At 42.2% G+C, this 14,840-nt stretch overlaps 1 protein-coding gene across 1 annotated transcript; it reads left to right on the top strand.

Moving 5' to 3' along the window:
- The first annotated feature begins 870 nt into the window (after positions 1-870).
- On the top strand, positions 871-6,503 carry LOC120026176 (high choriolytic enzyme 1-like). Its single transcript, XM_038971001.1, has 9 exons — positions 871-907; positions 1,051-1,116; positions 1,677-1,726; positions 3,756-3,837; positions 4,407-4,521; positions 4,711-4,883; positions 5,894-5,975; positions 6,266-6,387; positions 6,499-6,503. The coding sequence occupies exons 1-9, from the start codon at positions 871-873 to the stop codon at positions 6,501-6,503; spliced, it is 732 nt and encodes a 243-aa protein (XP_038826929.1).
- The last annotated feature ends 8,337 nt before the right edge of the window (positions 6,504-14,840 follow it).

Raw genomic sequence — 14,840 nt, forward strand, 5'->3', positions numbered from 1 at the left:
GGGTAATTGGTTAAGGGAGGAGGATTGGAGGGAAAGAGAGAGGAGGTTGAAAAGACTGAGGGAGGCAGAGGATGGGTTTGTATCTGTTGAAGATAGAAATGGCAAGGGAGAGGGTATGTCGAGGAAGATTGGTATCAAGTTATAACAGAGTGGGCCGGACACCAGTTTGAGTTCTGGAGGTGAAATGGAAGGGGTAGAAGGTGTTGTATGCAGAGGAAGTGAAGAAGGTAGTGGAGGGTGGATCAAGTGTGAGGGATTCTGAGAGGATCCCTGTGAATAGTAGATCTTTGCCAGAACAGAGGGATAGGCCAATGAGTGATATATGTTTCAGTGAGGTTGGCTTAGCATTCATAGCAATTGTTATCAGCTGTACCGCAGAGATGACACGTAAGTCATAGAAAATAGATGTTGTGGTGGCAGCTGCAGAGAAGTACTTGGGGGTACGAGATTCGATTTCAGAAGTGTTACAGGGTGTGTTGAGTAGTAGTGTCTCGCCCTCTCGGGTCGTTGGCCTGGGGTAGGATAAGACAGGGTTAAAGTAGTGGAATAAGGTGATGGGTTTTAATGAGTGTAGGGTTAGTTAGTAGAGTCATTACATTTTTCACGTTTCCCCTTTCCCATGTTGTATCACAAAGGTAATGGATTCATACTATAGTTCAGTAGAGGGCGATAATGCAACATATTGGATGCCAACCGTCGTTAAACCTCACAGAAGAAGAAGAAGAAGGAGAAGAAGGAGAATGCACCTGTTCTTTTGTGATTGCTGCCCTGCCCACTATTTGACTGGAAGGAGAGCTATTGCACACATTTGTTTGTGCTGTTTCTTTGGTTGTTTTCTCCCAAATCTTGGGGGACAATCGTTGTTGCAACATGGTTTGGTTTCTGATTCTCATCTGGTTTGTCCAAGGTAGGACCAGTCATTTTGTTTTCGTGACATCCTATTTTTGACTGTTGTCCATTTGAGGTAGGTCAGGCCAGTCTCACTGCGGACGCTAATTGGTGCATCATGTTATTATGTAACATGTATTATGTTACCCATGTGTATTTCAGTGGGCAGTGTTCCCATCGCCAATTTCATAAATGCTACTACTTCAAATTCTGCTTTCCCTGCCACAGGTAAGCAGGGCTGCATTGGAGACCAGTTATTTCGTTAGGTGACAGGCTGAAAGCTAGGCCTCTAATCCATTGTTATTTCATGTAGGCCAGCCCCACTGCAAAACTGTTGTTCTGTTCCTCTTTATAATATTTTCTTTCTGTATTTCAGTGTACAATTCTACAAACCCATCAACAATTCTACAAATGTGACTTTCACTGACACAGGTAGGCCTCTACTGTGATTCTCAAGTCAATCTTTTGGCGTGATGGGCCTAAAGAAACAATTCCATTGGTTGTCTTGGAGTTCATGCCTTATCTATCAAAAATAAAATATTGCAAAATGTGTTTAATGTTAACAATTCCCTTTAGATTCTACTGCCTCAATGGGGCCACGTTACAGACAAAATGACTGGGTTAAAACGGCTGAAACCAGAGAAGGTAACACATTCATTAGATGAAGTGCACTATCCTGGACCTCTATCATGAGGTTTGGACTTTATTAATGGCACTGGAGGTAGTGACTTGTAACCAGTACATGTCATGTCAGTGTGGTTGTTTCAGACCCTCTGTCTCTGTTACAGAGGACTTACAGTTCGACATTGCTATTGTGGAGGGAGACATTATGATTTCGGTGAGTCTATGATCCCTATTGCCTAGGTCCTGTTACTGTGTTTTAGGATGATGAATCAATCAAACTGTGATACCAACTTCTGGTATACACAGCCTGAAACTAATGACTGGACAATCGTTCAAGACAGAATGTTGACTAAAATTACATTTGAATTTACTCTACGGGTAAGTTTGTAATTCACTACTCGACTGAGGGACCTTAAAGATAATGGTATGCGTGGGGTACAGTTATGAGGTAGTCATTCAAAAATCATGCTGGAAACTATTGCACAGTAAGTCAATGCACATAGTTGACTTGTTCAGCACACTTTTCCTCCTGAACTTATTTAGGCTTGCCATAACGAAGGGTTGAATATTTATTGACTCAAGATGTTTTAGCTTTTCATTTATAATTAGTGTTCAAATTGAAAAATAATTCCACTTTGACATTAAGGGGTACTATGTGTAGGCCAGTGTAAACACATTTTCCCAAGGCATATTGCTTGTTCTTATGCTCTGAGTGACTCAATCATTATAAAATCAATGGGGCCCCCATTCATGCCATTTTAGATTCTCCCAGAATGTGTTTTTTAGAATTTATTTAGGTGAATATTAGTTATCACATCTTATAAAAAATATATTCTGAGTGTACAAAACACTAGGAACACATTCCTAATATTGAGATGCACCCCCTTTTGCCCTTAGAACAGCCTCTATTTGTCGGGGCATGGACTCTACAAGGTGTCAAGTGTTCCACAGGAATGCTGTTCCCATGATTTTGCCAATGCTTCCCACTGTTCTGCCAAGTTGGCTGGTAGTGGATCTCTACTCTGAAATGACTTGTTCCATCTCATCCCACAGATGCTTAATTGGATTGAGATCTGGTGACTGGTCAGGCCACTGCAGTAAGCTAAATTCACTGTCATGTTCGTGGAACCGTTCATAGACAATCCTAGCCTTCGGAGATGGTGCATTATCATGCTGAAAAAAATTATATTTGTAGATGGATACTCTGCTGCTATGAAGGGATGCACCAGCTTTTCAATGCTGTTCAGATATCCTGTGCCATTCAAACGTTGCTCCACTTAAATCATGGGGCCCAATTTGTGCCATGAAAATGCACCCCACAGCAAGACACCACCACCACTCACCAGCCTGCAATGTTGACAAGTGGCATGATAGATGCATGTACCCGTGGGTTTCTCCATACCCTAGTCATCCCATCAGCGTGAAACGTCAAGAACCGGTGTTCATCAGACCAGACAACGTTTTTCCAAATCACCATTGTTTCTTAGCTCACTGCAACCACAGTTTCTTGGTGGAATTCTGTAAGGTTTTGGGTGTCATACCCCATTCGTGTCAAGGTACTATAAGTTGTGAAATATTTTATGGGTCTTTGGGCATCAATGTTATACTTGACTGTCAGTTGACTAACTGTTGCTCGGCACAATTCGTGTCAGCCTCCTTTGTCCTCTAACATAAATGACCCGTTTTCGATCATTGGCCTGCCGTTGGCCGGATGTCCTTTGGGTGGTTGTCCATCCTTGACACACGGAAAACTGAGTGTGAAAAACCCAGCAACGTTGCAGTCCTTGACACTCAAATTGATGAATCTAGCACCTACTACCATACCCTGTTCAAACGTACTTAAATGTTTTTGTCTTTCCCATTCACCCTCTGAAAGGCACAGATACACGATCCATGTCTCAAGGCTTAACAAGCCTCCTTTTAACCTGGTCCTACCCTTCATATACACTGATTTGAAGTGGATTTAACAGGTGGCTTCAATAAGGATCAAAGCCTTCACTTGGTCAGTCTGTCATGGAAAGAGCAGGTGTTCCTTATGTTTTGTACACTGTGTATATTGCTCCGTTACCTTTTCTATATAGTTAATCTGGTTTTAGTCATTTAAGTTGACACTGAAAAGGTTTCTAATTCATAATTTTAAGAAATAATTTCTGGAAACGCAGAAATAATTGAATGAATTAATATCTGAGGCCTATACTCTACCGAAATCTGGATTTAAGACGATGTGTTGATTTGTCCTACAGGAAGACCGATTAGCTGTGAAGTCACTTTGGCCAGAGAAAGAAGGCGTCACTTCTATCCCCTACAAGATCAACGATGATCTCGGTCAGTGTCGAATACAGTAGGAGAGATGAACACTGTAACACTAGATGTTTTTTAATACAGTGGGAATCAGTGGTGGGAAAAGTACCCAATTGTCGTACTTGAGTAAAAGTATAGATACCTTAAAAAAACATTACTCAAGTAAGTCACCCAGTAAAATACTACTTGAGTAAAAGTATTTGGTTCTAAATATACTTAAGTTTCAAATTCCTTCTATGAAGCAAAGCAGGCACTCATTTTAAAACAAGAAAATGATGCCGGATAGCCGGGGGCATACTCAACACTCAGACATAATTTACAAAAGATGCACTTGTGTTTTGTGAGTCTGCCAGATCAGAGACAGAAGGGATGACCATGTGTGTGAATTGGACCATTTTCCTGTACTGCTAAGCATTCAAAATGTAATGAGTACTTTTGGGTGTCAGGTGAAATGTATGGAGTAAAAAGTACATTATTTTCTTTAGGAATGTAGTGAAGTAAAAGCACAGATACCCGAAACTACTTAAGTACTTTACACCGCTGGTGGGAATGGTATGCACCGTCTAATGGTAGATTGTCTCTGATCCACACAGTGGACAGAAAGAGAACCATACTAGCAGCGTTCAAGCTCATTTCAGACCAGACGTGTATCCGCTTCCACGAATACACCAATGAGATTAACTACATCGAGTTCATCTCTGGGACAGGGTGAGTCCAAAGTGGGCACATTAACACATTCTCTCCTTCCCAGCAGTTTACAGTTAACTCACAACCTCTCCTTCCTTTTCCTCTGTTCAATCTTCTATTTTTTTCCCCTCTTCCCGTCATCCCCTATTTTTCCTTCATTTCTTTCCTCCCCCTTCTCTCACCTTTTTCTCATTCTTCACTTAACTCTAGCTGTGCTTCTTATGTAGGACTTCAGGGTGGGGCCCAGCCTCTGTACTTCGGTAGAGCCTGCAATGTGGGGAACCTGTGTCATGAGCTGATGCATGCCCTGGGCCTGCACCACGAACACACACGGCCTGACCGTGACCAATACGTCACCATACAGTGGGACAATGTGGTCCCAGGTAACTCGCACCAACAAACATACTACACCACCTCACGGGCATTGCTTGTGGATCAGGGGCTGGGCTGGTCAATTTATCCCATGGAGCGCTGCAGTGTGTAAGCTTTTGTACCAGCCCAACACTAACATACCAGATTCAGCTTTTTGTGGTCTGGAGTGAAGACCGTATAGAATAACTATTGACATTTAGTATTTTATTAGGTACTGCCTAAGCAGCAGCTACTCTTCCTGGGGTCCACACAACATGAAACGCTATATAACATTTAATAGACAGTACAGCACAAGGACAGAACGACATTAGTTTAAAAAAAGAATACAGGCTTACATACATTTATGCCTTAATGTTCCATTCATGTACTTAATATAACGGAAATACTGGAGTCATTAATGGCCCCATTGTGACCCTTTGCTTTACTGTTAAAATTGCTTTGTCTCAGCAGGTCCTGATATCCTAATCTCACAGCACCAGTTCTGTAAACACCAGAGAATCTCACATCAGGAACCATGAGTGTTCTTGTGTTTGATGCCAATACTGTGCAGACTTATGTAATTCATAGACTACTGAATGCGAGTGCAACACATGGAAATGCTATTATGTGGAGTTTAACTGAGGTCAACTCATTGTCCCTGGTGTGAACAGAGCCACATATCGTATTGATTTGCACCTAAGTTTCACCCCTGCTTTGTTCCCCTGACGTGAATGCTGGACCTTGTTTCGCTAAATTCCCCTGACATGGATAACGCTACCTTGTCATCTACAGTTACTGCCCGTAATGGGGTAACATGTAAGCTCTTGAACTGGTAGGCTGTTTTATGTTACCACCTGCTATGGGGTTCATTAGGTAAGATGCAATATTCATGCCTTGAATTGTGTAGTTTCCTCCTGCTAGAGGTTCAACTTAATGGTTTCCATCTCAACAACTTGTCTACATTTTCATTCCCCTATATCACATTCAGACCCAGTAGCATCCACCAGTCACACAATCTACCTCTTGTAACTCTGTCTTCCAGGAAAAGCAAAGAACTTTGTGGTGAAGAAAGGAGACACTCAGGACCTGCCCTATGACTACGACTCCATAATGCACTACGGAACGTCAGTCACACTCCTCTCCTCCTTATTCCCACTAAAGTCCTAATTTTACTCACCTTGTTTTTAAACTGCTAGCAATAAGTACATATTAGTTTTACTGGGCCTCTGTACAGTATCCAGCTCCAGTAACATTTCCCGGTGCTTACCAAGTGGATCCCTATTTAGGTCACTATTTTTTACCTGGGCTCTGGTCAAACTATGTGCACTATATTGGGAATGGGGTGGCATTGTGACGCAGTCCTTGTTAAAGTAGCAAGTCCTCTAATCCCCCATTGTTGGGTTTCTCCTGGCAGATACTACTTCTCATCAAACCGGAACCCCACTATTGGCTCCAAGAAGAGTGGAGTCCAGATTGGACAGAGAAATCACCTGAGCCCCCTGGACATAACACGCCTTAACAAACTCTATCAATGTGGTAAAGACATGCACACACAGAGACAGGAAAAATATCAGAGTTGGGCTGCCTTTGTAAATGCAGTCATTCTCATGCTGTATTCTAACCATGTTCATGTCCTGTCTTTCACAGAATAACAATGCACAGTTTAGCATTTATTACACCATCAAAGATTTCAACACTGCTGCTGTCGACTGAAGATTCCAACACAAATGGCACTGACATTTTAACTTCTCAACAATGAATAAGTTGAACTAGTCCCTTAAAGCTTTCTGATGTATTATACGTGTGTTCAGCAGCAGGCAGTAGTTTAATTTGTCCTGTGTGCTCTTGCTGCCTTGAATTAGGCCTATTCCACTGCACTTGTCTTGGAAATAAATAAAATGACCTAGACTGAAAAGAATCCAGTCAGTGTGATGTTTCTTGCAGTGTTCTATTTCATTCTATAATGGACCTTCTCAGCTATGCTCATCATACATCCCAAGGTGGGATCAGAGATGAAGTAGATCTAGCATAGAAGGAGAGACGACTTAAATTAATGGTGATTAAGGTATAAAACTTGGCTGACTAGCTAGGCAACAAATTATTTAAAAACGATGATGCTGTAACACAGGACTTAGACAGAAAAAGTTTGTGGTCACTTAGAAATGTCCTTGTTTTTGAAAGCCTTTTTGTCCATTAAAATATCAACTTCATCAGAGTGTAGATAATGTAAACTATTGTAGCTGGAAAAGGCAGATTTTTAGTAGATTATCTACAGTTGATTTCGGAAGTTTACATACACCTTAGCCAAATACATTTAAACTCCGCTTGAAACAATTCCTGACATTTAATCCTAGTAAAAATTCCCTGTCTTAGGTCAGTTAGGATCACCACTATATTTTAAGAATGTGAAATGTCAGAATAATCAAGATTAATTTCAGTTTTTATTTCTTCACGTTCCCAGTGGGTCAGAAGTTTACATACACTCAATTAGTATTTGGTAGCATTGCCTTTAAATTATTTAACTTGAGTCAAACATTTTGGGTAGCCTTCCACAAGCTTCCCACAATAAATTGGATGAATTTTGGCCCATTCCTCCTGACAGAACTGTTGTAACTGAGTCAGGTTTGCTTGCTCGCACATGCTTTTTCAGTTCTGCACACAAATTTTCTTTAGGATTGAATTCAGGGCTTTGTGATGGCCACTCCAATACCTTGACTTTGTTGTCCTTAAGCCATTTTGCCACAACTTTGGAAGTATGCTCGTGGTCATTGTCCATTTGGAAGACCCATTTGCGACCAAGCTTTAACTTCCTGACTGATGTGTTGAGATGTTGCTTCAATATATCCACGTACTTTTCCTCACTCATGCAACCATCTATTTTGTGAAGTTCACCAGTCCCTCCTGCAGCAAAGCCCCCCACAACATGATGCTGCAACCCCTGTGCTTCACGGTTGGGATGGTGTTCTTTGGCTTGCAAGCCTCACCCTTTTTCCTCCAAACATAATGGTCATTATGGCCAAACAGTTTTATTTTTGTTTCATCAGAGCAGAAGACATTTCTTTAAAAAGTACAGTCTTTGTCCCCATGTGCAGTTGCAAACCGTAGTCTGGCTTTTTTATGGCGGTTTTGGAGCAGTGGCTTCTTCCTTGCTGAGCGGCCTTTCAGGTTATGTTGATAGGACTCGTTTTACTGTGGATATAGATACTTTGTACATGTTTCCTACAGCATTTTCACATGGTCCTTTGCTGTTGTTCTGGGATTGATTTTCACTTTTTGCACCAAAGTACGCTCATCTCTAGAAGACAGAACGCGTCTCCTTCCTGAGCGGTATGACAGCTGCATGGTCCCATGGTGTTTGTATTTGCATACTATTGCTTGTACAGATGAACGTGGTACCTTCAGGTGTTTAGAAATTACTCCCAAGGATGAACCAGACTTGTGGAGGCCCACAATTTTTTTCTGAAGTTTTGGCTGATTTATTTTGATTTTCCCATGATGTCAAGCAAAGATGCACTGAGTTTCAAGGTAGGCCTTGAAATATATCCACAGGTACACCTCCAATTGACTAAAATTATGTCAATTAGCTTATCAGAAGCTTCTAAAGCCATGACATCATTTTCTGGAATTTTTGAAGCTGTTTATTAAAGACACAGTCAACTTAGTGTATGTAAACTTCTGACCCACTGGAATTGTGAAATAATCCGTTTGTAAACAATTGTTGGAAAAAAATGACACACCTACTGTGTCATGCACACAGTAGGTGTCCTAACCGACTTGCCAAAACTATAGTTTGTTAACAAGAAATTTGTGGAGCGGTTGAAATAACGAGTTTTAATGACTCCAACCTAAGTGTACGTAATCTTCCGACTTCAACTGTACATAGTTGTACAGAGGCCCATTATCAGCAACCATAACTTCTGCGTTCCAATGGCACATTGTTAGCTAATCCAAATGTATCATTTTAAAAGGCTAATTGATCATTAGAAAACCCTTTTGCAATTACGTTAGCACAGCTGAAAACTGTTCTGATTAAAGAAGCAATAAAACTGGCCTTTAGACTGGTTGGGTATCTGGAGCATCAGCATGTGTGGGTTTGATACAGGCTCAAAATGGCCAGAAACAAAGAACTTTATTCTGAAACTCGTCAGCCTATTCTTGTTCTGAGAAAATAAGGCTATTCCGTGCAATAAATTGCCAAGAAACTGAAGATCTCGTACAACGCTGTGTACTATTCCACAGAACAGTGCAAACTGGCAATAACCAGAATAGAAAGAGGGGGAGGCCCCGGTGCACAACTGAGCAAGAGTACATTAGAGTGTCTAGTTTTAGAAATAGATGCCTCAACTGGCAGCTTCATTAAATAGTACCCGCAAAACACCAGTCTCGACGTCAACAGTGAAGTGGCGACTCCGGGATGCTGGCATTCTAGGCAGAGTTGCAAAGAAAAAGCCATATCTGACTGGCCAATAAAAAGATTAAGATGGGCAAAAGAACACAGACACTTGGCAAAAGAACACAGACACTGGACAGAGGAACTCTGCCTAGAAGGACAGAATATTCATTGGGTTTACACCAATCTTACTACTACCGCACTGATCACAATCAAACAGAAAAGGCTGATGCTTGCAATTCATTTTTATTGTAAAGTTGCATGATATAAAGCAGGATGAATTAACATCCAAAAGCCCATTTAGGGCCATGGCAAACTGCCTATCATAGTCCCTCTCCCTCTTCCTCCATGGTGTCCTCCAGCAGCTCATGAAAGCAATGCTGTCAATCCACATGGAAGCAGAACATAGAGTGCTCCTGTAAAACAATTATCCCGTCAGGAATGAATCAAACAGTCATTGAACGAATGGGATTCACAGTAATACATTTGTCTGAGAATTTTCAATCATGAACCCCAGTTCTGGAGCCCCTATCCTCTCATCACAAGCCCAAGCACTTACCTCATCTGCTCTTCTGTGTTTTCCTCTTCCTGCCTCCCTCCCTTTCATCCTTTCCTATTGATGCTTCAACAGATAAAGTGACCTCATATGCCACAATCTGTTTCAGGAAAAAAACATCCGAAAGCCCACTCACATGAGGTGAATAATCACATGAGATCAGGAATTGTAGTGTTTGAGTTGAAAGACATTGCATAAATGCACGTCTATCAACACTAATACAGTTGTCTACAGAGAACAGGCGTTGATAGTAAACACTTACCTAATGTAGTCATCCAGCTGTGCTCCTGCAAACCTCCCATCCTTTCCAATTGATGCTTCAACAGATCTGTTTCTTTGGCTGCTCTTTTCATCTATCTCAGACTTGAACAGGCTTGGAAAGAGGACAAAAGGAAACCAAAGCAACTTTAAAAGAGAAGTAGAAGAGGCAGACTTCATTTCTTTTTGACATGTCTGTTGGCTCTTTTTCCTGTGCTCTTGGTCTTCTCCTTTTCTGCTCATCCTTAGTTATTTAGATAGTTATTTTGGCCATATGTCCATCAGAATTCTAGTTCAATCTCATCTCTTTTACTCTTATAAAATGTTTTCACCTCTTTTCTCTGGGACTCTGTTTATCTTGCCTCCCCCCTTGTGTTTTCCATTACTTTCTTTTGATCCACTCAGCTCTTCTTTACTGCTAATCTCAATTACCTTTTATCACATGGTCCTTCCTGAATCTGTCCATCAGAACTTGAATTCTATATCTTCTACTGACCTCCTGATAAACCACTCTGGTCTCCCTTCCTCCTCTCTCATGTTTCCTCCTCTTCACCCTCATGCCTGGCTTCCTTATAATTTTTTCCTCCTTTTGCTTATTTTCTCGTTTTTTGTTAGTTTTTTCTCTTTAAAAAAACTAATTTGTTTTTGTTTATTTACTTCTATTAACATACCTAGGAGCATTGACTTGTACATTTCTTCTTTTGTCTACTCCCTTTCTTTTGTCATCTACTCAAAAGTTGTCAATGCCTCGTCCGCCGCTTTCTTCTGCTTCTTCCTTGTTCTCCTCTTCGCAGACTGTGCGTGAGCGGTCTCTGGACGCTGCTCCCTCTCTTCCCTCCGCACAGAGGCGTCAGATGTAGACGCTGTGACCTCGTATGCCACCACCTGTTTTGCTCTCTGTCTGCCCTTTTTTCTGACACAGCGCACGCCTCTTTTCTCTTTCAATCTGTGCATTCCTCTCTTCTCTCTCATACAGTTTCTCCATCTCCATCTTGAACCTGGCCTCGTGATCTTTTATTCTTTGAAGCTCTGCTCTCTTCTTATCCTCGTCCCGTATCCTTGCCCTTCTTTTCTGTTCCTCCTTCTCTTGTTCCTGCTGTATCTTCAATCTCCTTTTCTGTTCCTCCTTCCTCCTCTTCTCTTCTTTCTCTCGTGCCTTTTGCTGCATCTCCAACACCTTCATTCTCTCCTTTTCCCTGTTCCTCTCCTCCTCCATCCTCTGTTTCTCAATCTTTTTCAACTTCTCTGCCCTCTTTTTCTCCATCTTTTTCTCTTCCTCTGCCCTCTTTTTCTCTTCTTTTGCACGGGCCTTCTGTTGCATCTCCTGCTTCTTTCTTTCTTTTTTCTCTTGCTCTTGTCTCTTTTTCTCATGTTCGATCTTTAGTTTCATCTCTGCCTTCTCCCTTTTCCTCTGCTCCTCTAACTTGTTTTTCTCCATATTTTCTGTCCTTTTCCTTTCCTCCTCATTCAATTTCTTCTGTCTCTTTTCCCACTTTTTGAGCTCTTCGTCCCTGGCTTTTTCCTTCCTCCTTTCAATCTTCATCATCTCTTCATTTCTCTTAGCCTCGTCCTTGAAATATTTGATCCTGTCTGCGTAGCTCATGGCATTAAGTTCTTCTCTCCCTCGGCTCACCATCACAGACATTGCATTGGCGGTTGCATATCTCCCTTCCATTTTACCACTATCAATCTCCTTCCTGTCCCTCTCACCATAAGGTTCCCTGAGTAGACATCTCTGCTGTTGTCCACTCATGCTCTCCTCACTTTCACTACTCCCCTCCTGACTTGTGACCTCACTCACACTCTGAGACACATCATCCTCAGACGAGCACGAGGGAGTCACAGCCTTCTCAGTGATGACGCGGAGCGCCTTGATGTAGTCAGCTTCTGTGTTCACCCTGTGAGCGAGCGGGCACAGCTCCTCGTAAATGGACTTCCATGTGAGTGACTCCTCACAAACGTTGTCAGGCAGGTATAGATCAGATGATTGCCTCTTGAGCACATTCACAACCTCTGCCAGGTCCTGCTGGGTTTCCCCCTGAGTGTCCTCTCGGGCGGCCACTGGCGTGGCGTCTGGGCTGGCCGGGCGCCCGGGAGCTGTGGCAGGGGTATTGGATTGTTCTACTGCAGAGGAGCAGGAGGCCTCAGTGTCATCGTTCTTGTCATTGTTGTTTACCCTTTTCTTCAGAATCTCTTCCTTTCTCTTTTGGGCCATCCTCTCTTTCAGCTGTGCTTTATACATATTCGCAATTTCTGCACCTCTCCGTTGAACTTCTTCAGACAATTCCTCAGACGATGTAATTTCTGGCCTATAGACCTCTTTCTTGACCTTTGCCTGGCCAGTCAATGAGGACCTGGGGTGGACATGCGGATGGGTCTGTCTCATCTGGGCAGGAGGGCCGGAAGCCAGGGGGTGGGATGGGACAGCAAATCGTAGTGAAGCGTGTGGGTGTGACATCTTGGACTGAGAAGGAGGCCATTTATCAGGGGAGGTGCAGCTCTGTGTGTCCAGAGGGGGAAAGATTGACTGTTTCTTAGATGGGTCCTTCTGGGTGCCGGCAGCATGCTGGTCAGGCTCCGATTGGCTGTTGGCGATGTACCTATGGAGGATGTACCAGGGGAAAGCTGGCAGTGTCGGGGAGACGGGACAAAGAATGGAGGAGGTGGAGCGCTGCTTGATCACCTCTTTATCCACCCCAATCTGTATGATGACAGACACATTTTTATTACTTAATAGCTTGATGGTCATTGATATTACTATCTAAAAAGAATTACATGTGTATGGGTAATAAATATCATAGAGAAAACATGTTTTATTACTGTATATTAGCCTATTAGGAAAATGGGAAGGTCCACACTTGTGGATTTATTCCAATTCTTCAATTTTTTTCAACTTTATTCTAAGAATGCAGACCTTCCTAAGAATACAACCAGTGCAGAATGCAGACCTTCCTATGAATACTACCAGTGCAGAACGCAGACCTTCTTGAGAATACTACAAGTGCAGCATGTAGACCTTCTTAAGAATACTACCAGTGCAGAACGCAGGCCTTAAGAATACTACCAGTGCAGAATGCAGACCTTCCTCAGAATACTACCAGTGCAGAATGCAGACCTTCTTAAGAATACTACCAGTGCAGAACGCAGGCCTTCTTAAGAATACTACCAGTGCAGAACGCAGACCTTCCTCAGAATACTACCAGTGCAGAATGCAGACCTTCCTGAGAATACTACCAGTGCAGAATTCAGACCTTCCTGAGAATACTACCAGTGCAGAATGCAGGCCTTCTTAAGAATACTACCAGTGCAGAACGCAGGCCTTCCTCAGAATACTACCAGTGCAGAATGCAGACCTTCCTCAGAATACTACCAGTGCAGAATGCAGGCCTTCCTCAGAATACTACCAGTGCAGAATGCAGACCTTCCTGAGAATACTACCAGTGCAGAACGCAGGCCTTCCTCAGAATACTACCAGTGCAGAATGCAGACCTTCCTGAGAATACTATCAGTGCAGAATGCAGACCTTCCTAAGAATACTACCAGTGCAGAATGCAGTCCTTCCTCTGAATTCTACCAGTGCAGAATGCAGACCTTCCTCAGAATACTACCAGTGCAGAATGCAGACCTTCCTGAGAATACTACCAGTGCAGAATGCAGACCTTCCTCAGAATACTTCCAGTGTGCAGTTTTTTTCTTGCCTTCTTTTTTCAATATTTAGATCTCATTTCTGTGTATCAGGATTGGGAACATCTAAAGCAACTACAGTATATCTACTTATATGAAAGTCTGATTAAAGAAAACTGCTCTTGTTACCTCCTCCAAGAGTTGGTGCAGCCTAAATATTTCTCCATACAGCGCCTTAATCTCCCTCATGTTTCCTCGCTCAGTTCTCCATGTCTCTCTAGCCAATCTCCAATGGGCGAGGTCAAGGTCATGGATATCCTCCCGCATGCCTAGTTCAACCTGGGTTCCCTTCTCATTTAGCCTCTTCTTTTTCCTCTTCTTCTGGGTTGAATCGGTTTTCTCCTTGCCCTGCCTACACACCTTTAGGGCAGTAGGGATATTGAGGTTGGTATATGGTATATTTTATTTTACTCTTGGATTATTATGTGCCTTCCATTGTATTTCATTGATATACAATATCAATAAGGTATAATGTTGACACTAGATCAAGCCGTAGTTAGTACAAAGTTTACACTGATTGGCCATACATGAATAGTCTGGACCACTTTAGTGGGTCGTAGATTTAGCCTGCAGATGGGACTTACATTAAGGCTGGGGAGTTGTGAGGAGTTGTGAGGCTGGTGTGTTCTGGGCCTGTGGAGTTCAGTAGTTTCTGTGCAGAAATCGTCCTGTGCAGTCCGATTTGCCCATGGCTAGAAATGAAAATGATGACAAACATGCAGTCAGTAATGAGGTTATCGTGATACAAGTTTGTTATTTTCAATCCTAGAAAAGCTCATAGGCCTATATGTCAAAATGATGATTTTAAATCACTGGAGTTTTGACTATGAGGGTGGTGAGAGAAAAGAGATTCTAACCATTCTTATGATGAGCCTTGGGAAGGAGAACTTTCCCATAGTTCCTTCAATTACAGTAATCCTGAAAAAGATACAATATGGCTTAAAAATATGATTATATTATTTAAATCATCTAAATTAAATTGTGTCACAAAGTACGCCTACTCACACTAAATCACAAGTGATCACAACTACTTACCACCAATCACTTCAAAAATAACCATCCAAAATATAGCAATGATTTTGACCCTGAATTGAACTTTCA

The sequence above is a fragment of the Salvelinus namaycush genome, chromosome 31 (genome assembly GCF_016432855.1).
Source record: "Salvelinus namaycush isolate Seneca chromosome 31, SaNama_1.0, whole genome shotgun sequence".
NCBI lineage: Eukaryota > Metazoa > Chordata > Actinopteri > Salmoniformes > Salmonidae > Salvelinus > Salvelinus namaycush.

Coding starts and splice junctions, on each gene's coding strand:
- LOC120026176 (XM_038971001.1), top strand. CDS start 871: ATGGTTTGGTTTCTGATTCTCATCTGGTTTGTCCAAG. Junction 1,117..1,676: donor TTCTGCTTTCCCTGCCACAG/GTAAGCAGGGCT, acceptor TCTCTGTTACAG/AGGACTTACAGTTCGACATT. Junction 3,838..4,406: donor CAAGATCAACGATGATCTCG/GTCAGTGTCGAA, acceptor TGATCCACACAG/TGGACAGAAAGAGAACCATA.